Source organism: Centroberyx gerrardi, chromosome 6, assembly GCF_048128805.1.
Source record: "Centroberyx gerrardi isolate f3 chromosome 6, fCenGer3.hap1.cur.20231027, whole genome shotgun sequence".
Classification (NCBI taxonomy): domain Eukaryota; kingdom Metazoa; phylum Chordata; class Actinopteri; order Beryciformes; family Berycidae; genus Centroberyx; species Centroberyx gerrardi.
The window spans coordinates 18164251-18190279 of record NC_136002.1 but is presented as its reverse complement, the minus strand read 5'-3'; the positions used below and the strand labels follow the sequence as shown (position 1 = coordinate 18190279).

The 26029-nt window shown below is 41.8% G+C and overlaps 4 protein-coding genes and 3 non-coding genes across 8 annotated transcripts; 2 read left to right on the top strand and 5 right to left on the bottom strand.

Moving 5' to 3' along the window:
* Positions 1-37: 37 nt before the first annotated feature.
* Positions 38-6102, top strand: LOC139912787 (phosphorylase b kinase gamma catalytic chain, skeletal muscle/heart isoform-like). The gene is made up of 9 exons (XM_071900697.2): positions 38-120; positions 1955-2133; positions 2511-2565; positions 2751-2816; positions 3035-3198; positions 4405-4495; positions 5074-5227; positions 5509-5634; positions 5836-6102. Exons 1-9 carry the CDS (start codon positions 38-40, stop codon positions 6100-6102), a joined length of 1185 nt encoding a protein of 394 aa, XP_071756798.1.
* Positions 6103-8072: 1970 nt separating this feature from the next.
* LOC139912811 (T-complex protein 1 subunit zeta-like) lies at positions 8073-11971 on the bottom strand. Its single transcript, XM_078284152.1, has 7 exons — positions 11792-11971; positions 11428-11488; positions 11130-11239; positions 10742-10901; positions 9361-9443; positions 9019-9115; positions 8073-8639 (listed from the first exon to the last, which is right to left on the bottom strand). The coding sequence occupies exons 1-7, from the start codon at positions 11797-11799 to the stop codon at positions 8625-8627; spliced, it is 534 nt and encodes a 177-aa protein (XP_078140278.1). The 5' UTR covers positions 11800-11971; the 3' UTR covers positions 8073-8624.
* LOC139912824 (small nucleolar RNA SNORA15) lies at positions 8278-8413 on the bottom strand. Its single transcript, XR_011784684.1, has one exon. It is a non-coding gene; the product is annotated as a small nucleolar RNA SNORA15 (small nucleolar RNA).
* On the bottom strand, positions 9183-9322 carry LOC139912823 (small nucleolar RNA SNORA15). The gene has a single exon (XR_011784683.1). It is a non-coding gene; the product is annotated as a small nucleolar RNA SNORA15 (small nucleolar RNA).
* LOC139912822 (small nucleolar RNA SNORA15) lies at positions 10308-10438 on the bottom strand. The gene has a single exon (XR_011784682.1). It is a non-coding gene; the product is annotated as a small nucleolar RNA SNORA15 (small nucleolar RNA).
* Positions 11972-13674: 1703 nt separating the features above from the next.
* psph (phosphoserine phosphatase) lies at positions 13675-17053 on the top strand. 2 transcript variants are annotated; one of them, XM_078284238.1, is made up of 6 exons: positions 13675-13883; positions 14578-14721; positions 14877-15011; positions 15232-15382; positions 16155-16298; positions 16524-17053. In XM_078284238.1, the coding sequence occupies exons 2-6, from the start codon at positions 14582-14584 to the stop codon at positions 16632-16634; spliced, it is 681 nt and encodes a 226-aa protein (XP_078140364.1). In that variant the 5' UTR covers positions 13675-13883; positions 14578-14581; the 3' UTR covers positions 16635-17053. The 2 variants fall into 2 exon arrangements, with proteins under 2 accessions (XP_078140364.1, XP_078140363.1); XM_078284237.1 differs by having other exon boundaries at positions 13676-13743.
* An 8-nt stretch (positions 17054-17061) lies between these two features.
* Positions 17062-24741, bottom strand: LOC139912730 (protein NipSnap homolog 2). The gene is made up of 10 exons (XM_071900611.2): positions 24619-24741; positions 23732-23871; positions 23602-23647; positions 22998-23092; positions 22177-22247; positions 21915-22055; positions 20544-20575; positions 18842-18936; positions 18599-18682; positions 17062-18354 (listed from the first exon to the last, which is right to left on the bottom strand). The coding sequence occupies exons 1-10, from the start codon at positions 24708-24710 to the stop codon at positions 18290-18292; spliced, it is 861 nt and encodes a 286-aa protein (XP_071756712.2). The 5' UTR covers positions 24711-24741; the 3' UTR covers positions 17062-18289.
* Between the last annotated feature and the right edge of the window lie 1288 nt (positions 24742-26029).

Below are 26029 nucleotides of genomic sequence, written 5' to 3'. Positions count from 1 at the left end.
AGCAGCTCTGTAGCCTTGGTGAACCCGACACACCAGCATGACCAAAGAGGACGAGATCCCCGACTGGGTGGGAGCCCAGGAGTTCTACGACAAATATGACCCCAAGGAGATCCTGGGAAGGTATGTCCAGGAAACCTCAAGCCAAGGCACAATATCCCTCACGCACCATGTCCACTTTGGTTCATGTGGTTCAAAAACACACCTGTCCTTATAAAAATACAAGTTTTGTGTTTTATTAGTTTCTGGAGTGTCGTCTCACAGCCAAACATGAGTGCAATAGACTGCAAACAGTCTCTGCAGCATTTAGAGTATAGTAAATTTTTTGTATTTCTATTAGAGGACTTATCACTTGAACGGTCTCAATCACTTATGTCTTAAGTAAACAAATTAAGTGATTGAGACTTTAAATTGAGCAAATCTGGACAGTGTAGAAGTCAGTGGAATGGTTTTAAGTTTCCTTGAAGTCCCTGAGAAATGTCAGTAGTGGCAGCGCCTGCTCATTGTTATTCCCAACCATTTGTCGGAGGGTGGTGCTGTTACGTAAGCCACAGTACCCAGTGAGTGGGGAGGCTGCATTCATTCAAGTTCAGCTGTTTTTTGGACAAAGGTTTAGTGTTGGGGGGCCGCCCGTGATTGGCCGGCCTGGTGATGGATTATGTAATTTCACTCCCATAGTCCCGTTCCCACATGCGGGTCATGAGGTCACTGGATGTGGACACTGTGTTCCCCCTGCTAGTACTCCTCACGTGGCCCCAGGCGGCTTCACAAACCGGGGAGGAAAAGTCAGCTCAGTTTGTCACCTAGATATTTCTACAATACAAGCACATCCCCTGAATCATCCTCTGAAATGAATCTAATGAGAAAAGATGGAAAATGACAGTGAGTGAGGAGGAATCTGACTGATTTCACGTGCCGACCATGTTCCTTGAAGATTAGGTTTATGGGCGGTTTGTTAGACAAGACATATAGCCGGCAGTGTGTATGAATAAGTGAGCTATTACCAGGATGACGCACTCTTCCACCGTTCATACCGAGTCTGTCAGTTCAGAGGCATGCCATATAAACAACAGGGCAGTGAGAAATAAACATTACCAACTCAAGCATCCGGCACTAGCCAAGGCAAAACGTTTAGCCGAGGATACTCTTCAGTAGTTTAAGAGTAAGTATTATATTTGTTTTTGCTTTTGTTGCCAAAAAAGAGCATTATTCAGTGTAGGATATAGGATGTAAGGAAAACATAGGACAAGGAACATACCATTTGTCTAGTCATATGAGGGAAAATGTATCATTAGTGTACTGCTTCCATGATCTTAGCCATTCAACAAGGAAGTTGTTGAATAAAAGTGACACTTTATGAATCTAGGTTATACATTTTATTAAAAGTTCGGTAACACTTTATATTAGGGAACACATATGAACTATTAACTATGGGGTTTCCCTCAATAGTTTAATAATATCTCTCAATAATATGTGATACAAGCACCTTATAAGCCCCATACTGAGCAAAGCATACTAAGAGCCCAATTCATGTGCAACAACTTCCTTACTGACTGCTATAAGCACTAATTAGGAGGCTATTGAGGGAAAACCCATAGTTATGGGTTATACTTGTAGAATAGAATAGTGCAGAATAAGGTGCTCAAAAGTGGGTTGTAATGACTAATAATGAACCAAAACATTACAAATATGCATGTTAATAAGCAACTTATTAATAGTTAATATGTGTTCCCTAATCTAAAGTGTTACCAAAAGTTCTTAATAATGTCATCTTTAATGTAATGTTCCACCGCTTGGAACATTACATCCAACGGTTATCACAGCAGTTCTGAGTTTGTTGTCAAAAACTCACACAAACATCTTTCCTCTGTGTCCAGCTGCGCAAACACAAACTTGTGGATTAGTAAGTAAACTAACAGGCTTAGATAAGAGGGCTGATGTGTTTTCTGTCCCTCAGGGGAGTGAGCAGTGTGGTGCGTCGCTGTGTCGACAAGCGCACATCTCAGGAGTACGCGGTGAAGGTCATCGACATCACTCCTTCAGACAAGATGACGCCGCAGGAGATCGAGGAGATCAGACAGGCGACGGTGAAGGAGATTGACATCCTCAAGAAAGTCTGCGGACAAGACAACATCAGTAAGCACAGAGACACACTTCACGAGGGAGAGTTCACCGGAAATGGTGTGCATCAGCAGCTTAGTAGGACCAGTAAGCCAAGTCTTATTGGAAAAGCTGTAGAACAGTAGAATAATCTTATAAAACGTAGAGACCGTCTTGCAGCCTAAAGTTTCCACAGCCTCTCGCAGAAAGAAAAGAGAGTGTGTTTGTCCCATTAACCTGCTGAAGAGATCGGTCAGGTATGAACAGCGTTGGCCTTCGCTCTCACTAGTGCTCCACGCATCAATCTTTAAATCCTATTTGTTTTGCTTGTAGAGATGCTACTGACTAATAAGTTGAACAATTCCCTGACGTGAATATGGAATGTTCCTCAAAGGTCTCTCTCCTCTCTCTAGTCCAGCTCAAAGACTGCTATGAGTCCAAAGCCTTCTTCTTCCTGGTTTTTGACCTGTAAGTGTCGGACCTTAAGTTTTTCATGTCTTAAAATAATCAGTGAGATCTATGCCTAAATGCTCAAGCTATAGACAGAGGAATGTGGTTACACTAATTGTATTGAGGACAAATACAAGTTATCGGATATTTGGGATGCTGCTTGAGAATTGTTCAAAAGCTTAATATTTTCATTTTTCTCCCAGGATGAAGAGGGGCGAGCTTTTTGACTACCTCACAGAAAAAGTTACCCTGAGTGAGAAGGAAACCAGGTCAGAGGGCATGTTACTTTACTAGTAATTCTAATTACTTTACTATGATTAAAGTGATGGGAGATGAGTGATGGGTTTTACTTAACTTCCAAAATTAGACAATGCTAGAATTGGGTACTCCTAAGATAAATGTTCTTCTTCGTATTGTAATATCCTACTTTTTGTTCATGAACTGAGACGGTTTGAGGTCACGAGTGCTGTGTTGTTGTTGGTTGCAGGAAGATAATGCGCGCTCTGCTGGAGGTCGTCCAGTTCCTCCACTTCCAGAACATCGTCCACCGGGACCTCAAGCCTGAGAACATCCTTTTGGACGACGAGATGAACATCAAACTCACCGACTTCGGTTTCTCTGTGCAGATCCAGCCGGGACAGAAGCTCAACGGTCAGTGAAAATTGGAACGGAAACCCACCAGTAAATACTATTGGAGATTTTTCTGAATAGTTGTTTCAAATGTAAGGCAAATGTAAGGCCCATGAACAAGACGGTGTACCCCTACCTGCTGCAGACGTGCCCCGAATGGCAGTTTGACCCTGCAATCTGCATTTATGTGAAATGCATAAATGTGTAAAAAGTACATCTATGCACACAGGTAACAGAAGGAAACAAAGGAGGTTGACTGACACCAAAACATGAATATAGCACAAATTTCTCTCCCAGGATGTCCTGTTGAGGAATTGCTTGTATTCTGCCCTGATGGAAATATGCCCACAGAAAGTTATTATGTTTACAACCTACAGTCAAGTTACCCCACATGTTAAAACTGTAGCTGCCGGTGGTCAGCACAGTATCTGGGTCTTGTAAGTCAAGACGGCCTGCGTCTGGTTGCACGACATGCTCCCTTCTCTCTCAGCCGGTCTGACAAAGGTTAAGATGCAACAGGACACTTGCTGATCTATTTGCTGCACTCCCAGTTACTTGGAGTACACTGACCTTTCAGAGAGAGGCACTGCGACCTGAGGATGTCCCAGACGAGAACTGGGAGCTGCCAAGTCTTAATGTTCCAAGGAAAATGGAACCACATCACATAATGTCTATCAGTCTGTTGAAATGTAACGCACTTGGAACATTACTTCCAATTTGTTCTCCAGGGTCACAGTACATTTATTTCAAAGTGTTAACTTACTTTGTGGCATACACACCATGTTGACATTGTACAGTATTGCAGCCATGCAACACTGTCAACAAGGCAGACAGGATCTGAAAGTTGCTCTCAAAATCTAATCTCTTAATTACAGTACATAGTGAGTTGAAAAATGTACACGCACTTCCTCAAATGTAGTGAAATTATTTGATAGGATAGTATAGTATAGTAATACACTTAACCCACCAGACCAATTTGTTCTCTCCAAAATACAATTGTTATTGTTTTCATGCAGTGTGCATGAGTCTCCATTATATTATATGAACATTATATGAACATTTTGACAATTTCTCTCAGCTAAAACTCTTCTATAATTTTCACTACCAGATCCTTGGTGGTAAAATGTTCACAGAATGTCGATGCAAGTGTGAACATGTTTTGAATCTAACCAAGAAATCCACCAACTTTTTTTTAAATCAGCCTTTTCTATTTTGTCTTTTATCTAGAGGTGTGTGGGACCCCTGGTTACCTGGCTCCTGAGATCATTGAGTGCTCCATGGACCCAAACCACAAAGGATATAACACTGCTGTAGACATGTGAGTGTCCACACACAAAAAACACACACAACCTACTGGATAGCACATACAAAACACACAACACAATAGAAAGTCATTTACTGGATCTGAACCTCAGGTATCTGAAGTAACCAATTTAAATATCTAGCAATTGCAATAGATAAAATTACAAATACTAACAATCAAAAACAACTAATGAACAGTAATAATGAACAAATTCTGCAGCAATGTGAAAATATATTCAGTTCGCTGCACACTATCTTTGGGATTTCTGGGTTAATAAATAAAATAACCTGTTCAAATAAAAATTACCACATTGAAATGTCTTGAATTTGAATTGTCTTGTTATTTCACTGTATGTCAGTCTTCCAAACATTTCTGATTCAAGCCATCTCCAATTCTTAGGGGTTACAATTAGAGAACTTCTGCTTTCCTCCTCTCAATAGCAATGTATTTGTAACTTTTATTATGTACAATATGAAAACTCATTATGTTACATATGACCGGGAAAGCATGTTTTCCAGGTTGCTGGATGATTAACGATGTGCACTTTGTTAAGGGACCTTGTAAGCTTGACTTGCGGCTGGCTGTGCTTGCAGATGGAGCTCAGGAGTCATCATGTACACCCTGCTGGCAGGCTCTCCTCCCTTCTGGCACAGGAAACAGATGCTGATGCTGCGTATGATTCTGGCAGGGAAATACGACTTCTCCTCTCCAGAGTGGGAAGACCGCTCAGACACCGTTAAAGATTTGGTAAGATATTTTCACTCCATCTATTGTGTCTGTTGAAACATTGTTTCCCAACTGCTGGTTGTTTTTGAACAATGGATCAAAGACAGTTTTCCCTCTCAAATTGGATTGGACTGGCTCTTCATATTACTACTGACAATGTATAACAGCTTAATATAAGTTTGCATGTACTTTGAGGCTGCAGAAATGCTTTGTTTACACTAGAAACCATGTCAATATATCTAATACGTAATTAGGAGAATAAAGTTTGTAGTTTTAACATCCGCTCCATGTTGTGCCCTCAGATCTCTCGGATGCTGGTGGTGGATCCTAAGCAGCGCTACAACGCCAGTGATGCTCTCAACCACCCATTCTTTTCACAGTATGTGGTGGCTGAAGTACGACAATTCAGTCCGTACAGGCGGTTCAAGGTAAGATGTAAAAGAATTTGGGGACACTTATTTTTTAAAGTAAAGCTATTGGGTAGTCTCAATGTCAGACAGGGATTAAGAAAAACATTTTAGTGAGCTTAAACTCTCAGGGGCACGATAAGAGGATTTGCTTTCACTGTGTAGTCTGTTGCACTTCGTAGTCGGAAAAACCACTGACCCATACTCGACTTGTGCCACCAGGTCATTTGCATGACGGTGCTCGCCACCATGCGCATCTACTGCAACTACCGCCGCGCCAAGCCCGTCACCAAGGAGGTGATCAAGAGCGACCCGTACGCCGTCAAGCCCATCCGCAAGCTCATCGACGCCTGCGCCTTCAAGATCTACGGCCACTGGGTCAAGAAGGGCCAAACGCAGAACAGAGCAGCACTTTTCGAGAACACTCCCAAGGCCATCCTGCTGTCTATCGCCACCGAGGCAGACGAGTCGCCCCTCCACACCTGGTAACACCCACTTGCTCCTCAGGACAGGCCCGGAGGAGGATACAGGGGGATTTGACCCCAATCTGTACTGTTCTACTCAGTGTAGATTTTCCTACCTTTCTCCATTATGTATTTAAAAGGAATGGACTGGTAAAACAAGACTCCCTCTAGACTATAGTTTGATATTAAGTTTGTTTTTAATGTGGAGTACACAGTTACTCACTTCGGGGAAAGGATATGGAATTGGAATGTAGCATTGGTTTCTCTTTTTGCAGATTTGGGAAAAGTAAGCTGTTTGTGTAGAGGGAACTACAGCCTGATTGTTTTTACTCAAAGAGTCTAAAATTTGGATGATGTGTCGCTGTTGCAGTTTAACAGTTTACTTGCTTTCTGTCCTAGGCGTAGGCGACAGTAGAAATGACAGAGGTTACTGGTCGTTTTAGAAAAGAAATGTGTGGACTGATTTAAAATTAATCCATTCTAAATCTGCTGTATATCCTCCAAGACCTGTGGGTCATTTATTTTCAGTATTGATGCCTGTGTAGAACAGATACACATAATAATAGCTATAAATTACATAATCATTCATTTTTAAGGAACCAAACTGTTTCTCTGCAGCAATGTTCTTATCTCACAAGGTACAAAGTCTGTGTCCATTTTATCTTTTAGTGATTTTGGAGCCTCATCGATAAAAATTACTTATGAACAAATATCACAGTTAAGACAAATTGTAAGACAAAGTTGTGTTTTAACAATTTATCTTGATGGGCTCAGTGGGTTACATTCACCTCCAACTTTGTTATATCAAATCTAATTTCAAGGCATGCGAGTATGAATGATATCTAAACTAATTTCAAGATGTTATTATTCAAGATAAGAATGACATAGATATAATTTTAATTTATCATATCCATGAAATCAGTGTTGTCTTATGAATGACGCCCCTGTAAAATAAGGTTATTCTTTCCTGATAAGCATTTAGCTTTTCAGAACTGTGAAGCATTGGCTTAATAGTCAAAGCAAAACTTACTGCATTTAGTACTGTAGCACTTAGATGAATCAGTTGAGTGGAAAATGTCATAAGCTTATTCTGTTCATTCTTCAATGTGTTTCTTATTGAGCTTCTCTCTTAGGTAAAGCGAGAGAAATATTCAAGTAAAAGTATTAAGAAATGCAATGAACCTGCATACTTGAAATGGCATGGACTTATATGTATTGTGTGGCTATTTGTTCATTATGCAGGATGTACTGTACTGGGCTATATACTGTACCGCTAACAGCTTCACAGGGCATGAGTCAATGTTTTAAGATGAGTGGTGATAGCACTTTAAAAATGTATGCCGAGGTACTCATGGATTTATTTATTAAAAACTACATTTCATTTGAAATTCCAAGTCTCATTACTGGCTAAGTATCATCAACTTAAGTTCATATGTCATTTTGTAATGCTTTTGAATTTTAAGTTCTCCAGACATTATGGTTTCCTGGTGGCAGTTTTCCCCAACAACTTTAAACTTAATTTACAAATCAAATACACAAGACCAATTGCATAAACAGTTACAATTTTATTATGAACAAAGAGTGAGGTACATTCTGGGTTTCTGGATAAAATGACACCAAGAGAAATACAGGCAGACCATTTTTTCCACATTCATGCATGGCTGCTCTAGTTTCTAGCATCCCGAGTGCTGCTGTCATCTGTTGGTCTCTACTGATGTCCATCACTGTCATCTGATCTGACCTTCAGCCTTCAGGGATGACAGGCCCGCTCTCATGATCTCTACCAACAAGATGCAAGTTGCTTGCCATTACAGTGCTGTGGGTGGAGAGAAAAAAAAATCCCATTGTCAGTTAAAAAGGTCCTAAAATTTGATAATGAATGTGACCACGGTTCATTTTCATGTTCTTACCATCTCAGGTCCGCTCCAACTAGCTGGCCACTCTTTCAACTCTGGGGTTTGACTGCGTTCTGGGCCAGAGCCTAGACAAAATAAGAAATTAGAAAACCTCAATGTAAATGTCATTTTCATGTTGAGATGCACTGATGCTGGTATCAGATACTGGCACAGTGCTAGGCTCTTGAGGTTTAAAAGTTTCTGGTTTATTAAGTGGTTTATGTTACAAGCTCTGCTGAAGTCAGCTTTACACATTGTGCTGACGGCAGAGCAGCATCAGGAAGTTAATTTTCTAAGTGTATCACAGTTGTACTCATTCCTACAAAAGTGAATGAAGCACGGAGCAGCGTTCATCCAGTCAAAAGTAGAATTGAGAGGAGGCTCTTGCATGGTGTCTGACTGTATCCACCACAGACCAGGCAGAACAGAATTCTGCCATGCCTCAACATTAGCTTTTTAATGCTGTGAACAGTAATTGAGTCACATGTCAGTTGTGTGTCAGTGTGTCTACAGACATACCGTCCTGAGTGGCATTCCTGACCGCCCTGAGGCCGTCCCCCGCAGCCTCTTTGATTTGGGTCACGGTGTGCTTGTTGGGCCCTTTGACCAGCAGGGTGACCAAGCATAGTTGAACACACTTCTTTATAAACATCTACTTCTCCTCACCCTGGAACAAAACAAAAATGTGTTATTTTTTAATCACATATCTGCTTCATTAGTTATTATACAGTGGAGAGTGACAGGATCTACAAGGGAGAGAGAGAGGGGGTGACATGCAACAAAGGCCATGAGCTGGAGTCAGACCCCAGACATTGCAAGTGCATAGTGTAGTGTGTTTGAACAAACGAATACACACAAAGACAGGCAATCAATCAACAACATCTTACAACCGTTTTGATAAAATCTAAAAAGGTCTAAAGTTACAAAATAGGATTCTGTGCAAGTTTTTGTATTCAAGCTGTAGAGAAATGGGGCCTCATCAAACGGCCTACATTTTCTCCTATGAGAAAATCATCAAGTCTACAGTCTACAGGATTTCCTCTTACCAGTGTGCGTTCGTATACAAGGCCAGCATGTCCCAGGCAGTCAGGTATGAGGTCATCGGCTGAGTTCATGGCAATGCCACCACAGGCCAGAGTCAGTCTGACATGGAAGACAAGGGAGTAAGAAATATATGCAAAGTACACATATATTCAAGCTAGCTGCATGTTACTGTATTCACTCTGACATAAGACCGAGGCATAGAGTAGCGCTCATATCCTTTTGTTAAGACCAAGTGTGAAAAAGATAATTTAGCATGGTGTCTGACTGCATTTACTATTGAAAGAGTAACACAGAATTCGGCCATGCGTTTGAATTAAGTAAAGCACCATCTAGATATCGGTTACCTCTTCATGTTCCTCCTCTTGGCCCTGCGAAGAGCAACAATCCCCTGTTTAGCCACGGCATCTAGAGCGGATGGATCAATTCCCTGCAAGAAGAGGACACACCAGCTCAATGACAGAAAACAAGGTATGTCTACATATTGAGAGGTCGACCAATTTCTAGGTTTGACTGGATAAGCTAGGCTGATAAGGGCTTGTTATCAGGGGAGCAAACACATCAGGGGTCAAAAAACGTGACAAAAACCTGAAGCTGCATTATAGCTAGGGAGGTCTGGGGGCAAAGTTAATGACACTATAAAATCCTTCTAAGGACTTTGGTTGAAAGTCAAAATCATGATAGTCATCCTTGCATCAATGAAATTGATCAGTAACCCCATCAACCCCCCTGCAGATACATTATGGTCATTCTATGCTATGGGACAGTAAAAGTTATCAATATTCAAAGTTATCACACATTCACAGTGTAACAAAAAAAATAAATGTAATCCCACTTTTTCTTTATTGCGAAATGCATTTCATTAGTTCCATTTGTTCAAAATTGAACAGGGTAAAAAGAAAAAGTATGAATGGCCAGGGGAGTTTCCATATCAATCTATCTATCACAGACACAGACGTTCATGGTCTACAGCAACAAAACTAAGTAAGTTCTCCTAAATGTTGCGTACCTTCTAGTTTATGAGCAAAAAAACCCTTGGAGTTGTCAACAGGGCGTTCTTTGGCTCAATGATTTTCTTCACTCGCTCCTGAATGAACTTCCTCTCAGCATCCACCAGCTTCTCCCTCTCCTCAGCGCTCTTGCATTTCACCTTGCTGAAATGGAGACGTTACACGTAATTACTGAACATTCATTCTCTCATCAGACATCATGAAACTTTAATCATTCACAAGAAAAAAAAAGGATGTTTTTCCTAATGATCACACTGAATACCATCATTAGATCATTTGTTACAGCTTGTTTTCACATACATGAAGCAGATGAGGGACTTGACATCACTCATCCATAGTATGAGGTGAATTGTTGCTTTGGCATGGTGTCTGACTGTGTACACTACTGGCAAAGTAACACAGAATTCGGCCATGCTGACGAGTCTGTGCTGTCATTTGTGTAAAATCCATTTCTTGAGCACTTGACATATTTATTTTGATGGTAAAAAAATAAATGGAAAACCCTTTACACCTGTGAAGCACTTAAGATAAAAAAAGGCAGCTTAAAATCAGCACGCCTACATTCAACCTACGTTTTCTCATATTCTAGGGAGACACTGCATGCGATAATACAGACATCTTCCACCCGTTTCTTCATGTCCAGATGTTGTTGGGAACCATGGTCCATCACTACTATGTACAACCGCCAACACACATTCTCTCACACACACACACATACCTCTGTGAGCAGCTCATCCATTTCGGTGCAGACCTTGGTCATGAGGGAGGTGCAGGCTGCATGGATGAGAGTATCTCTTTCCATCTGTCTGGTCACCTTCAACTGCTCCAGCGCCTCTGGAGCCTTGTCCTTGGCCGCCTCAAAGCCCTCCACTATTATTCTGGGAAAGAGACAGAGAGAGAGACGTGTTCAGGTCAATTAAGTTCTGAAAACATCAGAGACTCTGCCGTACTATTAATTTTCCTGACTTGAAAGGGAATATGCACCCAATGTTTCATATGTATTTTCCCATTTTAAGGGGGTGTAAGGGAATTAACTCATGTGCCAAAACAAGTAACAGGCACAAATGTCTATGGTAATGATGTGGTGGACGTCTGTTCTTCCTCACCTCTGACACACAGGTCTGCCTGCTTCAGGAGCTTCCCAGAGCACAAGTACATTGGAGGTCGTGCCATCGCCTGTATCGTCATCCTGTGCTGTGGTCACTCTGGCAATATGCTATTTCAACACAAAGCAGAGGTACACAAACACGTAAACTTCACAGCATATACCAGCAGAGGTGCAGAACTTCAAGTATACATGGCATGCACTATGCTGAGCCAAAAATATCTTATTAGAGAGAGAGAGAAATAGACAGAAAAGAGATGAAAAGTTGTCAAAATTACTTTATCCATATCACCCCTTACCATTTCTTGCAACAGGACATTGCCATCTTTGCCATTGCCATCACCATTTCCAGACACTGGCCTGCAAATAACAGAATATCATGTTAGTCTGAACACACAGATTCTGAAAACCACTCAGGTCCGGGTTAACCACGAGGCACGGGCAGTGCAAGGGAGATTACAACATAGCCAAATGCACAAAACTGTGATGTTTAATTTACTGACAGCTCTGTGGAGGAACTGAGTAGCTGCCAGTACTATTAATGAAGGACTTGTCAACAGACTTCTATGATTTTGCCCATCACCAGACTGAGGCTAAATAAGCTAAGCTACCATCTCCAAAAGCTAACCATAGAGCTTTGAAGCTAGCTTGTTACAGACTCACATTTCCATTGTTCCTTTTGGACCCAGGTGACTTTTCAGCACATCCTGAAGACCACGATGCGCTTATATTGCCTGCGAGAGCAGCTTGAGCTCAGGAAACCTCGGCTTTCTGGTTCAAAGCCTTGACAGCCTTCTTCATTTTGCATACATTCGCCGGTTACTCCACGTGTAACTAGCACATTAGCGTTAGCTTCTGGAAGGCTCTTCAACACCCACCTTGTTGAAAACCATTGGCCAATGGATCAAAAGAAAGTATGTGGTCGCTGTTCTGATTGGTTGAAAATAATGTCAATGTAAAAGACGTGTAACGTAGGCGGGGCCAATCCTACCAGTGACTGTGGTGCACAGCTTCCACATTTCTGGAGTCGATTCCGACTCTGATTGATCTAATATGTGGGAGTCGCTGGAATCGACTCCTCCACTCCTATAGATGAAACCAGGAACCATACTTCTGGAGATATACATTCAATTACACTCCTCCAAAACAATTGTATTCTTGTGCTTTTCCATATGCAGTGGAATAAAGTACCTTTCTCCTCTAAACATTTAACACAATATCTTTAATATAACACTGATTCAGCTTAACTGGAGTGATACCGGTTCTTCCCAGCCCTTTATACTTCAACAGTTTCAGTCTGGTGTTAATTGACTGTTTGTGCCTAAGTATGGTTTGTGCCTATTCCACTTTCCAGCTTTCCTCATCCTCCTATCTGCTATCCACGTGTCTAGTCTGTTAGATGATTATTTTGAGTATGAGACAAATGCATTAAAAACATCTTTATCATCTTTAAATGGAAAAAACTGTCACACTGTGGAGGTAGTACAGGTCCCACCTGCATGTTAGAACAGGTGAACGACTGGTCATGGTATGTCTCTTAAACAATTAGCTAAATCATGTACCGTCAGCAACAAAAACATTGATGGAGATAGCTGAAGCAACAGATACCAAGAGTCAACTCTTTTCACTTTCGGCTCCAACAGTTATTGGATGCCGACTCCGACTCTCAAGCTAGTTGGAGTCGAAGAATCGATCGTTTTGGGGGTCGACTCTCCACCACTGCAGTGGAAATATGACTGCCGTTGGAGCTAAAACTGTGTTTTAATTCCAGTTAACAGGAAATACATTACAATACATTTTATTTCATGGACACCTAATTCGTTATAGCCCCGAGCCCTATATAAGCCCTATATAAAGACTGTAGTTTTGCTAACAGGTTCAGTTGAGGCCTGTTGGAGGGGATGATTTGATGATTTGATGATTTGGGGATAGTGCTAACCGGGAGAAATGAAATATCAGAACAATAGAAGTTGCAGGAGATATCTCATCCTTCCCCTCCGTTTCTAGCTGATGTTTTCATTCATTCATGCATACGCTTAATTATTATTCACACATACAAAAAAAAATGCAAAAACAGCCCATTAGACACAGAATTTCAAACAAAAACATTGATTAACCGACCTACAACAACGTCGGCTTGAGCCATTAAAATTAGCCGACAGAAAAAGATAGCAGCGGCACTGTCCTGACAGCGGAGGTAAAGAGCAATTAAAAAAACCGACGGTGAAGAAGAACGTTAGGCTGCGTCATTAGAATGAGAGAAGAAGAGACCTGAGCGTGGAGCTGGCCGTTAATATAGAACCTCCTTGAGCTGGCCCAAGGGCTGGCCTGACTCCGTGGCCCTTGGCTTGACAGCGGAGGTTAGCCTGACAGTGGAGGCCTGCAGCCAGACCCTTTTGTCTGTTGGCCGTTGCTTCGCCTGGGCCGGGCCGTGCCGTGCCGTCGTGGCTCCGGGCCAGTGAGTGAGTGAGTTGTGGGCGGGCTGTCACCGGCTTCCCTCTGATTCGCTCAGCATCCAGCGTTTCTCTTCCTCCTCGGTGAACCCATTTAATGTATCGGAGGGGTCGGCCAATGCTGAAACGGCTGTTTGTGCACCATCAACGACGTGCTTACCAGTAAGTAGCCGAGAGTAATTTGCACATTTCGGGTTAATTTTACTTGAAGAAAGCAGCCTAGCCCTACAGCGTGAGCCGTTTCCCAGTTTTGACAGTCGAAAAGGGACTGCACGTAACTACAAGAGAAGTGGATTGGACAGGTAACTTAACATCTTCATTGGCTAGTGCTTAGCATTAATATTCAATGTCATTCGCTTGCAGTGGTGTGCCGTTGTTTGCCAAGTGTTACCAAACATGCAGAAAGGGGTCTTTTGACCAAAATGACATCGTCTTCTCGTTTCCTTTGGGTCTTGCATGCCAGCCGGCTCCCTGTAGTGTGCACGGGGTGACGCAACACTGGCAGAAGATGTCCATAGCGGCCCATCATCTCACTTTATAGACGGACAGTGCTATGTTACGCAATTTTAGTACACACGATGTTCAGCCGCTGGGTACACACGTTTATTTGATAAAAGCTCTGTCGATGCAGAAACGTATGCACATAGTTATTTCAGTCAATGCATGTATTTACTGCTCCACTGGTTACAACACATACTCTGCACGGAATGTACTTATCCAAACAGTGAAAAAAGGAAAGTGCAGGTCAGAAATCACAGACCTCACGTGAAAACACGTTTTCAGCTCGTGATGAGCTGCAGCCTGATGAACGTTATTAGATTTTCCCTGATACAGTATGTCTCCCTAACGTTTAGTGACATCCAGCCTGCCTACTTGATCCTAAAAGCTATGCAGACATAACTAACGTAGGCCCTGCAGTTCAAAGCCCAGAGCTTGAATGCTGTTTTTTTGAGTGTCTCATACTTTGTGTCTCTACTTCTCCATGTCTTTTCCCAGCAAGATGACCACACTATCACAGACAAAGGAAATCTTCCGGAGAGCAGAGGCTGTCTGTTTCGACGTGGACAGCACAGTTATCAAAGAGGAGGGCATTGACGAGCTTGCCAAATTCTGTGGTGTGGGGGATGCAGTCACTGAAATGTATGTGATGTAGCGTTTTCACTGTGATTGTGTTCTTACTTTGTCATCTTTATCTGCATTGCTCTGCAGGAACATTTTTCATTCTGATATTTTGTGTCACAGTACTGGGTTTATTCTGAACATTGTGCCTCCTGTGCTACTCTTTCAAATTTCAGGACTCGCAAGGCCATGGGCGGGTCAGTGACATTCAAAACGGCCCTGACTGAGCGTCTGTCCATCATCAGATGCTCTAGAGAACAAGTGAACAAACTGATAACAGACCACCCGCCTCAGTTGACTGCAGGTATTAAGTAAGTGTGTGTAGATTCTGGTTTGTTATTCTTATCTTTGAATGAGTCAAGTCGGCCATTGAGCCAACCTTGTATTCCACTCAATACCGGAGTACCAGGAAGCAAATCTAGACTGGATTAAATTTTATTACTATACAAAAGTAGTGGAACAAAAGCAAGCAGCAACTGTACCAATTTGATTTGATCACTGGTAAAATAAACATCTGTCTTCTTTGTCTAGGGAGCTTGTGGACAGTCTGCACCAACGCAACGTGAAGGTGTTCCTCATCTCAGGCGGCTTCCGCTGCATTGTGGAGCATGTGGCCGCCCAGCTCAACATCCCTCTGCATCACGTCTTCGCCAACCGCCTTAAGTTCTACTTCAACGGTGAGGTCAGAGAGCAGTGGACGCCAGAGTCACAGATTGGTTTCTGAAACCATCAGTGTATAAGAACTGAGATTGTATCAACTTTCTAAGAGTGGACTGCCAAAGCTTGAATCATCTCTCTGTCTTCATCCACCTCGCAAGTTCCCCCGTTTCCTCAGATTGTTATGGAGCTTTATGCAGAGCAAATTAACCGTTTACCCCTTTGCCCTCCTGCATACATTTTTTAGTTTGTAATCTGAAATTGAGTCTTTTCCCTTACCAGAGAAAATGTTTTAACACTGTTGTCTCAACACTCCTCTGAGCTAGCAGGAGTATTATTGTATGTAGAGATGCACTGTATTGCTGATTTGTGGTGCTAAATCCCAAACTTATAAACTTCAAAACCTATTGTCAGAAGACACCAGGTAGCACTCGCAGCACAGACAGATCTCAATTTCACCAATTTGTTTTGGTCATGTCACAAAAACATACTAATGTTTTGGCCTGATGGCCTTCATCAGAGCATGAGCTAGTGCAAGTACTCACTGAGTGCTAGACATGATTTAAATGTTTTGTCTCTACTTCAGCTCTCATACATCCCATTATTACACATTTAAACAATGCAAACTTAACTTTCACTTTTAAACCCTATGTAGCCAATTTTAGCCTAGATGTCTATAACCATTTAGACGTCTTTTTAAGCGGCTAAACAACGTCAAATTGCTCAGTGGGTACAGTTTGTTCCTAAGAAGACACCATTCTCCTTTGCTAAATTAAACTTTTATTTATTCAGGCGAGTATGCTGGTTTTGATGAGTCTCAGCCCACAGCAGAGAGCGGTGGAAAAGGAAAGGTAATCAGCATGCTGAAGGAACAATATGGCTTCAAGACTGTGGCGATGATTGGAGATGGAGCCACTGACCTGGAGGCCTGCCCCCCTGCTGTAAGTCTGCACTGCCACAGACTGACATGCACTGCTGCTCTCTATATCTATCTGTCTCTATCTATATCTTATGCTGCTTATATTTGTTGTTTCCACAGTTCTGTCAGTTTCAAGTGTGTGTGTGTGTGTGTGCTCACGCATTTGAGGGGTGATTAAGAGTTTTAAGGTTTCTCTGGAAATACAGTGAAGCATATTGGGTTATTATGTTGTAATATTTTCTTTCAGAGTGCTTTCATTGGATTTGGTGGGAACGTCACCAGGCCGCAGGTGAAGGAGAGGTGTTCGTGGTACGTCACAAGTTTCGGAGAGCTGCTAAAGGAACTGGAGAAGATCTAAAGAAGGAAAACCGTACTGTTACTAATTTTAACACCTTTATTTGCACCTAAAGGTGTGCCTCTGATGGTTTGATCCAGTGCACTTTTTTTTTTTTTCTTAGACATCAATAGATTTTTATAATGAATGAAAATGTTTACAATAGTGAGACAATTTATACCTTCATGGGGTTGTTGCCCTCTGATTTTTATACTAGAGAATACTAAAAAAAATAACCAAACACTATTTGAAGGTGTTTCAGTGTTTTTGCACTTTCTGCATTTAAGCTTTTAGGTAAGTTAGTACAACTCCTGCATATTACAGTATGTGCAATGAGCAATAGAAATGTTTTAATTCTGTATGGATACTAAGACCTATAAAAGACATGTCAACGTGTGGTGACTTCAGTCCTTTATAGAACATGTGCATTAAACACAGGAAGAACATGGTGTCAGTAGTTTGAACTACTTTAATTTGTTTTGACATTCTTGCCCTTCCCTGTATTTTGTTCCCCATGAATTGCAAAAACAGGAAAAAAAAAACATGCTTATGTTCACAATGAAATCTCTGAAAATACAATAGGCAAGAGCATGAATGCCCACTTACAGCTGCAAGTTCACTCAGTCATTGATTGACAGATGATGGTGCCATCACACTTCATTGTAGCTGATCGCTACGCCCCACTAAAACATGTTGGATAAAAAATGTTTCTAAAAACCAGGCATGCAGTATTCACAAGAAAAAAGTAAAAGCCGGAGTCACCAACACAGCACCATAAAACATCAAGCTTATTGCATATCATGACAGGGAAACCAAAGGAAGAATGTCCACAAAATGCAACTGACAGGAGTACTTTGCAAAAAAAAGAAAAGAAGAAAAAAAAAAAAAGGACTTTGGGTTTTATAATAGACCTCAATGAAATTCTGAGGCTTAGATTTTCCAGCACGTCAGACTTGATCATCTTCAGTACTGCGCTGTGATAAAATTGTCGACCTTGTAACAGAAACACAGTATTCCACTAGGGGAATATACAGAGGCTTTGTCTCATGCGATTTACTCCGCAATGGCATCGCTTACATCAGATCTTACAGAAAGTGACACTTTGCAGCACACCTACGATAGACAATGTAATAAATTTCTGTATTTACATTAAATAAATAAATAAAATAGCCATTGCATTGTACGGTGAGCTTAAGTAGTACTATTTGTCAAATCGTTCATTGCCCTCACACACAGCTGCTCTTCTTTCCAAGTAACACTTTGGTACGTTCTAAAACTAGAGCCAAGCTCTCTTCATTGACCAGTTCTAATGTGGCACAGCATGTTGGACACGGGACAAGGTCTTGACCCAACGACTATCAAGAGGTTTGAATCGGCCGAATTTGCTCTCCCCGCACCAAAACATAAAAAAATAGGCTATTGGTTCCTTTTTCCATATCATTTAATGAGTATTTTAAGTAGAAACATGGTGGGCAGGGGTTTTCTTTGCCTCCTGTATCTTAGCGAGAGGTTTTGAAGTAATAACAATGCAAAGTCGGAAAAAAAAGAAAAATAAATCAAGAGAGGGAGTGTTGGTTGGCAACACTGATAGGAGGTTGAAACCATGGCAGTGAAGTTTTGGATGGATGTAACATTTGAAAGGATGCCATTTGATTTCAGCTTGCAGTCGGCTTCTCACTCTACTGCAGCGGGGAAGCCTTCATTGGGATCATGATCCTGGAGTCCATGTGCTGAATAAGAGGAACTGGAGAAAGGTGCAACACAAAGGCAGACGATTTAGGATTGATTTAGTGTGTTCACACAGTTAAAAGTACATTTGATAATGAGCAGTCTTAGTAAGGGAAAAAGCTCAATACCCTGTTACTCAAGACAAATCAGGAGCTAAAGGCCTAATAATATAAGGACATACCCTTTGATAAGTGTTCAATCATAAATAAATAGTATTGGTAACAGTTCGGTGCTTGGGACAGGACATTGTCTTTGCTCACCTGTGTAATACACCACCTCATCCCAACCATCATGCTGCCAGGCAGCGTTCCTCGTGTCTTCTCGGGACTGGAGGTCTTTGTAAGCTGTAATGAGCAACAGATCACACACACTATAAGACTGCATCACTGTAAATGGAGTCATTGAGCTTAAAGCTGGTCCAGATTAGTGTAAATAGCCTTGCTGTCTCCTGCGATTGTCTGGATGCGAACATTGTCAACATGTAATCTTGACATCACCCTTACCCCAGAGGTGATGCACCATATAGAGGTTGCCAATCTGTGAGAAAAAGCCTCCCACAGCTTCTCTGTTGTGCTGCCGGTAGCCGATGGCTCTGGCCCTGTGGAACAGAGCAACTGCAGTCACAACACCGGCCAAAAATACCAAGACTTCATCATGCACAGCGAGACTGGGGCTGCACATAGCTGGCTGTGATATTATTGACCAGTCTCCAAAGAGAGATTTCAACATCATCTTTGAGTTTACTTTGGACTGTTTTTCATTTGCATAATTGGATTTAGCCTATAGTGTTTTTTTAATGTCAGCTAGAGGACTATGGTCTTGCATAGCCAGGATTATCCGTCCCAACTGAAACCATAAGATGTGACTGAATGACTCAGTATTGGTCCCAAACCTCTTTGATACTGGCCCAATCCATGCACAGCAGACGGCTTGATATGTGGGTGGAATGTTTTAAATCAACGATATTTCCCCCCAAATCAAACATGCACTTATTCAAATCATAATCACTGTCTGGATACACAAATATAAAGCCCCAGTATTTCATGTTGTTCTAACACTGTAGTAGGAGTTTAAGCCTACAACTGCTCAAATTAAATTGAAATTGCCTCAAATTGCTTTACTGGCAAAAATTTGCACAGCATTTCATATACATTACTCAGACTTCCTCATGTTGTGGCTATAGAGGCTTGTTCAAATAAAGGCTAGTTGCAGTAAGCATAAATGCAAACATGTAAAAATATTATTTTTTTAATCAAATATGATTTTTTTTCACGATTATTTATATCACATGTCTGCTTCACTAGGTTGTGTCCAATGGAAAGAGACATGAAAGACTGGTGAGAGACGGGTTGCAATGCAACAGAGGACAGAAGCCATTAGACGCCCCCATTATTCAAGGTCTATAACCTATATTTTCATATAAAAAGAAGCATATAGCAGTAAGGAATCACCACAAAATGACCACCAAATATCTATACACTGGGAAAAGACACAGAGCAGTTGGAGTATAACGCCTACCAAGGCAAAAGTGACATGTAACACGTATGTCAGAAACACTGGTATCATCCTTTAAAGTCACCAAGTTAATAATTTCAACACCACTGGCAGAGTCAAACGTGGTTCCCAATGTAAAACAAGGTGAAAGTTAAAGGTTAAAGTTCAAAGAAGTTGAAAAATGAAAGCCACTTGGCAACTGAATAGAGAAATACAGGTTGGACAAGTACAAAGGCAAGTACACACATCCAGCACAGCACTTTCAAAACATAGAAAAAGGAAGAAGGCTATGGAAAACTAAGAGATGTGCAGAAGAGAGGAGGAGGGGTTGCATTGCTGGTTCATTGTGACCGATAAAACTAGAACTTATTCGTTTCCGTTCCAATGTTTTGACCTATACTGTGTTATCTCAGACCATTTAATCAGCTGCACAGGACTAACTGATAATGGTTGACGCATTGGCTTTGTGCGTCCCACTAGTGGATCTTTCCAGGCTCATAACACTGAAATAACATGAGAGCCAAATCATACATATTCCACTTGAATCTGGATCCTGTGCACTTGGCTCGGGAGTGTGACAGTACAGAAAATAGGGCCTCTCTGTGGAATAGCTCTTATTAATGACAGTGTGATGAGGGAGGTGGAGGTTTCATGTAGTGCAACTGGTCTGTAACTACAGTTCGGTGTTCAAGTGGAATCAGGCTGCCTTACCAGTAATTACCCCACTCGATCATGGTTCCTGGCTGCAGAAAAGAAAACAGTATTCCATATTACAATACAGCATATATAATTCAAAGCTTTACAAAATAGAGATGGATATTACACTTTCTTCTTCTTTCCAGAGTAAACCTATTAATACAAATAAATTGAATAAATGTGAGACAGGTATTTTCTCTTTGTTTCTTTTTTCTCTCTTGCAGCCTAAAGCTACCAAGATAAGGCTTTAATGATGTGTTACATAACTGCACCCTAAGCCTGTCACAATCACTCTCGGCTGCTTAAAACAACAAACGGCCTCTCCTCTCTGCGTTGTAATCTCAGTCTGTGATGAGGGATAATCGCCCGCATTCATCACGTGTCTCAGGGAGAGAAAGTTCTGCCTTTCAGATTATAATGCATGAGTTAATCCACAGGATTTGGCCTGGTGATTACCAAGCATCATGTAGGACTGCTGATATAAAACCAGTTTTGGGAATAAAACCTCAAACCAGTTTAAAAGTGCCATGCTCTACCTGTTGAGCTACACCGGACCACAATGCCCATCACACAGGATCGTCACACATGTCTCACAGTGGTTTTGTGGGTAAACTAGAGGTCAGAGAAGCAAGCTCCCTGCACTGGCTTGGAAAATGAGAACAGTAATGCAGTAAAAAAAAAAAAGTACAAAAGTAAAGCAGTAAAGTGAAAGAGTAATGCTCTCCCCTCCTGTAACAACTACTGCAGAAGTGCCTTAGAGCTCTCAACCTCCAGCTGCCCCAGAAGACTGTGTTTGTACTGGGCAGCAGCACCCTGGGGTGAATGTGACTGTGTGGAACTGTGTGAATGTGAAGCAGGGAGTTGATGGGGAAAAAGCCAAATGTGATCAGTTGGATAAAGTTGGATAAAAAAGGTAAAAAAAAAAAAAAGAAGTACTGATTGAGAATTGGCTTAGTCTTTCAGATCATACTGGATAAGTTGGTTCAACATTAAACACTTGACTCTGTGCCGGGACCCTGGCACTGCAGGTTTGGCGCAGGCCTGGTCATGCTCTAACCGTTTCATGATTCCCTTGTGCTCAGCTGGGCCGGGTCCCAGTTGTCCAGACTTGGGTCACCAACACAGACTTTTTTCCCTAAAAAAAAAGTAATGTTGCCGTGCAGTAAACACTGCGTAAACAGAGTAATAATAAGCAAAATGTGAGCTGAGAAATCTGTTACACGCCCATGAGGTTTTTCGGGTAGTAAAAAAAAATCTCTGGGTTGTTCTGATCAAGTTTGGGCAGATAACTCACTACAGAAGTATTCATGTTGGGCCAGGCTTGCATTTCTCAAATCTCTGTCTCCACTCCTCATGCCTAGATAAGCTCCGGCCCTCGGTTCTTACCCTGAGCTGGTAGGACCTGAGCTCGTAGATGTTGGGCCCCTCTCTCGGGACGGGCTCGTTCCAGAAGCTGAACTCCAGGAGAAGCTGGTTCCTGCGAGACAGCAGCATCTCTCCCCGCGCCTTCCTGTACTCCATGAAGTCCTGCCAGGGAGACAGACGCCGCTCGATAAGCCTTACTTTGACTGACAGCTGCACACTGCGTATCTGTTGTTACAGCATTAAACAGCGGTGAGACCAAAAATGCATGTGACACCGTCTTCACCTTGTTCTGCCTGAGCTTGTTCATCACCTCAGTGAGCGCTGGGTAGCCTCCTCTATACCGCCACAAGTGAACTGGGAAAAAACACACATGATAGATGCAACATCGCACAAACTGTCCAAAGCAGAGTCAATTGTTTCAAGGCAGGAATATCTAATAATACATTTATCAAAACATCAGACTTATGATCTTTGACATATTTCTCCTCCCTGCATTAGGGGTTTGGATTAGTGCGGTTCATAAATTACTTTGTGAAGAGGATGGTATTTCAAAAAGCTAAATCGCTCAGTCAGATAACTTAAAAAAAAATAAATCATGAGATACATTCTGATGAGTTGTTCATGATGAAAGATCATTGGTAAGGCAACAAGACATCCATAATAGGCAACATCAGTTTATTAGTCTAGATAAGTTCAATTTGACAAAGTATTCTAATCATGAGAAATTGTATGTAATTATATTTCATGGATTCCTGGCTAAATGAGTAATCCTGCTTTCTGAAATACCATCAAGGCATTAATTCAGCTGTGCACTGGACTACTGGGGCAACAAGCAATACGCAAAGTAATGTATCTGTGGAATAAAATTAATGGGAAACACTGATCCTGGAAGACAGGCTCATACGCTATTTGTTCTGTCATAGTCTGACTCACTGATGATCTTACCCATTCACATTCTGAGTCACTGACAGTGTGCCTACATGGGTGTGTACAGATATAACATGCATAGAGATATAACACATGTCTGTTCCTTTGTTTGCTGTGCAGATTAAAGGCCTATCAGACTGGGGATGGGTGTGTGTGTGTTGATGCTAGCAGTCCTACCAGCCTGGTCTTGCTCTCCATACCAGGTGTTCCAGGTGCCCACCAGCTCACAGGGGTAGTACTTATCAGCATGGATGGATGGCAGGACATCCTCACTGTGATACATGAGAAACAACTTCATTTAACGCAACTTCAAGGATCAAGCCAAGAATAAATAAACATCTACATATTCAGAGCTAACAATGTTACATCTGACACAAACGGAGGAAAGATTAGCAGTCATGTGCTGTCCAGGCCAGTTCCATATTCTTTGAAGGCGACTCTGCTGAAGGTGAAACTCATATTTAAACAGCAAAATCCCAATAACAATCATAAGTATTCTGTTAGCGCTTCTTCGGTCCGTGTTGCGATTCCTAAATTAGACGCTGAGCGCCGACTACAAGCAGAAGGCCCCCAGTCATCTTAGGTATGAGCGAAGAATCTTTGATGGACTGAAGCCATGCCGGCATGTCAGTCAACTCACAGGAATAGAACCACAGACATTTTTACTGAACACTGCACAACACACTCAGTCTGTCTGTCCAGGCCTAATACTACTATCACTACTGCTGGACTACAAGTTTATAAGATAAACACTTAGACAAATAAACTAAATAACACTCACCAAAGTTTGTTGTATGAATCCAGGCACTCTGGCTTGACATTATGGACTGCAAAGAAAATGATGTGTGAAAACAGTCTCTTCCTTCAGATACGGTTGATTTTTAAGTATCAATTTTGTGAGGGCAACTTACACTGAATTTTGTACAGGTTGCTTTCCTCATTTTTGGTCAGCAGGTTAGCGTGTGCATCTTTCCTGGGATCGACTTTCCTCACAAATAGAGACTTAAACCAGCTGTCCTCTCTGTTTCTGCTGCTTGATGTCGCCAACCCCCTGGAAAGAAAGATGCTGTGTGATGAACAATTTGATGAAGGAGGGAATCTCACAAAACATATTATCCTCTAGCCATCATAACACTGGGTGCCCTATCTCCCATCTCGAGCACATACCTGCTCACATTTTGCACACACACAGACACAGATTATCTTTATATGGGTTGCTGTGTCACTGATAAGAAAGATGGTTACACTTCACTTCAGGGAGATTTTACAGTAACACTTCATTGCAGTCCAACCATAGACTAAAGCATGAAATGGCAATATTTTACTCCTGCCTCTGCTGCATGCACACAGTGATAAAGATGCATATGAATTACAACAGGGCAAAGTATCTAACCATGCATGGCATTTATCTGTCAGGATGACATGGTGAAACCTAATTTAGTTTCTTTCACATCTGCATAAAACAGAGAGAAAGTGCCAAATTATGACCTTGAGCATTTGAAATGCTCAAAAACAATAAACTCTAGAGACTTGTATCTATTTGCTATCCACTTGTATCAGCGGACATACGTAATCTTTAAACTTACACTTAATAATGTAAGGGGTTCACCACAAACCCCAGCTTTATTGACCATGTAACGGTAAAGGCCAGTGAGAGAGTGGCTACTTGGGCTAGCTCGCTCAGGTTCATCCTAGCCATTGCAGAAGGAGCAGGAAGCTAACGCCAGACCGCGAGGACAGCCGCTCTCAGACACGATACAGGAAGAAAACTCAACATGCACACTGATGATTGTCTGACCTGCTCAAAACGACGACCTGTCCTGCCGACGGGGCCCTGCTTTTAGCCCGATCCAAGCCATTGCTTACTCTCTGAAGGACTCGAGTCGCCATCTTCCACAGTGTTAGTGCATACAGAGTGGAGCGCGCTGCCACGTCTGGCCGCCAGGTGGCGGTAGAGCACCGCGCCGCCTGCATGTGACGGTGACCGGTCCTGACCTGCTCACCTATGAACCCAGTGATCACCAAGTGAAGGCCGGAAGAGTAAAATAAGGTAATGATACTAGCATAATAATAATAATAACAATCCCAAGGAAAATAGGGAATAGATACGTTTTATGATTATTTAATTTAGTAGATGTCAGCCCAGCAGGCGAGTAGAATATAAGAATGATTATGAATGAGGTTTCACCCTCCCCACTGTTACCTCTCCACCTACAGGATAAACTCTGTTCTAAATCCTATCTGGTACAATAAAACTCTCCTCAGTTGGGCTCCCTAGAATAAACTCTTACTCAACAGGGGTCTGTGGCTTCATACATCCCTGTCCTTACTGCTTCTCAACAGCAACCACACAACCGTGTGTGTGTGTGTGTGTGTGTGTGTGTGTGTGTGTGTGTGTGTGTGTGTGTGTGTGTGTGTGTCTGTCTGTCTGTCTGTCTGTCTGTCACATAATGGCTTGTAACTCAAGATGGGTTTGCAATCACCCTGACAAATTATGTAATTAAAGGTCAAAATTTAACACTAAAGTCTACCTATTGGATTTTTGCTATTTAAAAAAACAAAAAACAAATTTCCCTAAGGGTTTTTTTATGATTTTTTTTTATGAACATCAAATTTGGTACACAGTTTCAGGAGACCTACGTACACAAATGAGCCATGAACGGGCCCAATCAGATAGACAATATGGCCGCCATCAACTAATGACATTGACCATGGGCGTGGCCTGACACAAACCTGGCCATAAGTAGTCAGCACAAAATTGTGTGAAAGCGTTCAAGAGAAGTCAACCAGAACAGACTGTAATGACATTCCAAAAACAACCAATAGGAGGCGCCACAAAGACCACAAAAAGTTATTTCTTAATCCGGTGATTGAAATTGCATTAAATTTGGTACACATGCTCTAGAACCATGTACCAGTCAAAATGTTTTGGTTTGTATGAGATAGGTGAAAGTGGGCGTGGTCTAGTCCATAAGAATCATGGAATAGTATATAACAGCTTGCAGCAAACTGTATTTGCAAAATCAGTATTAAACTTGGCAGCCTTTTCTGTGAAGGCATTTCAAAGGTGTGTACCAAATTTCATGCTGTTTGGCCAGAAGGAGGCCATTTCAGATTTTAAAAGGTCATATCTCACACAGAATGAGTCTGACTGACACCTTGACACCAACTTGGTAGCCAGATGCAGCATTCCTTTGCTTTATAACTTT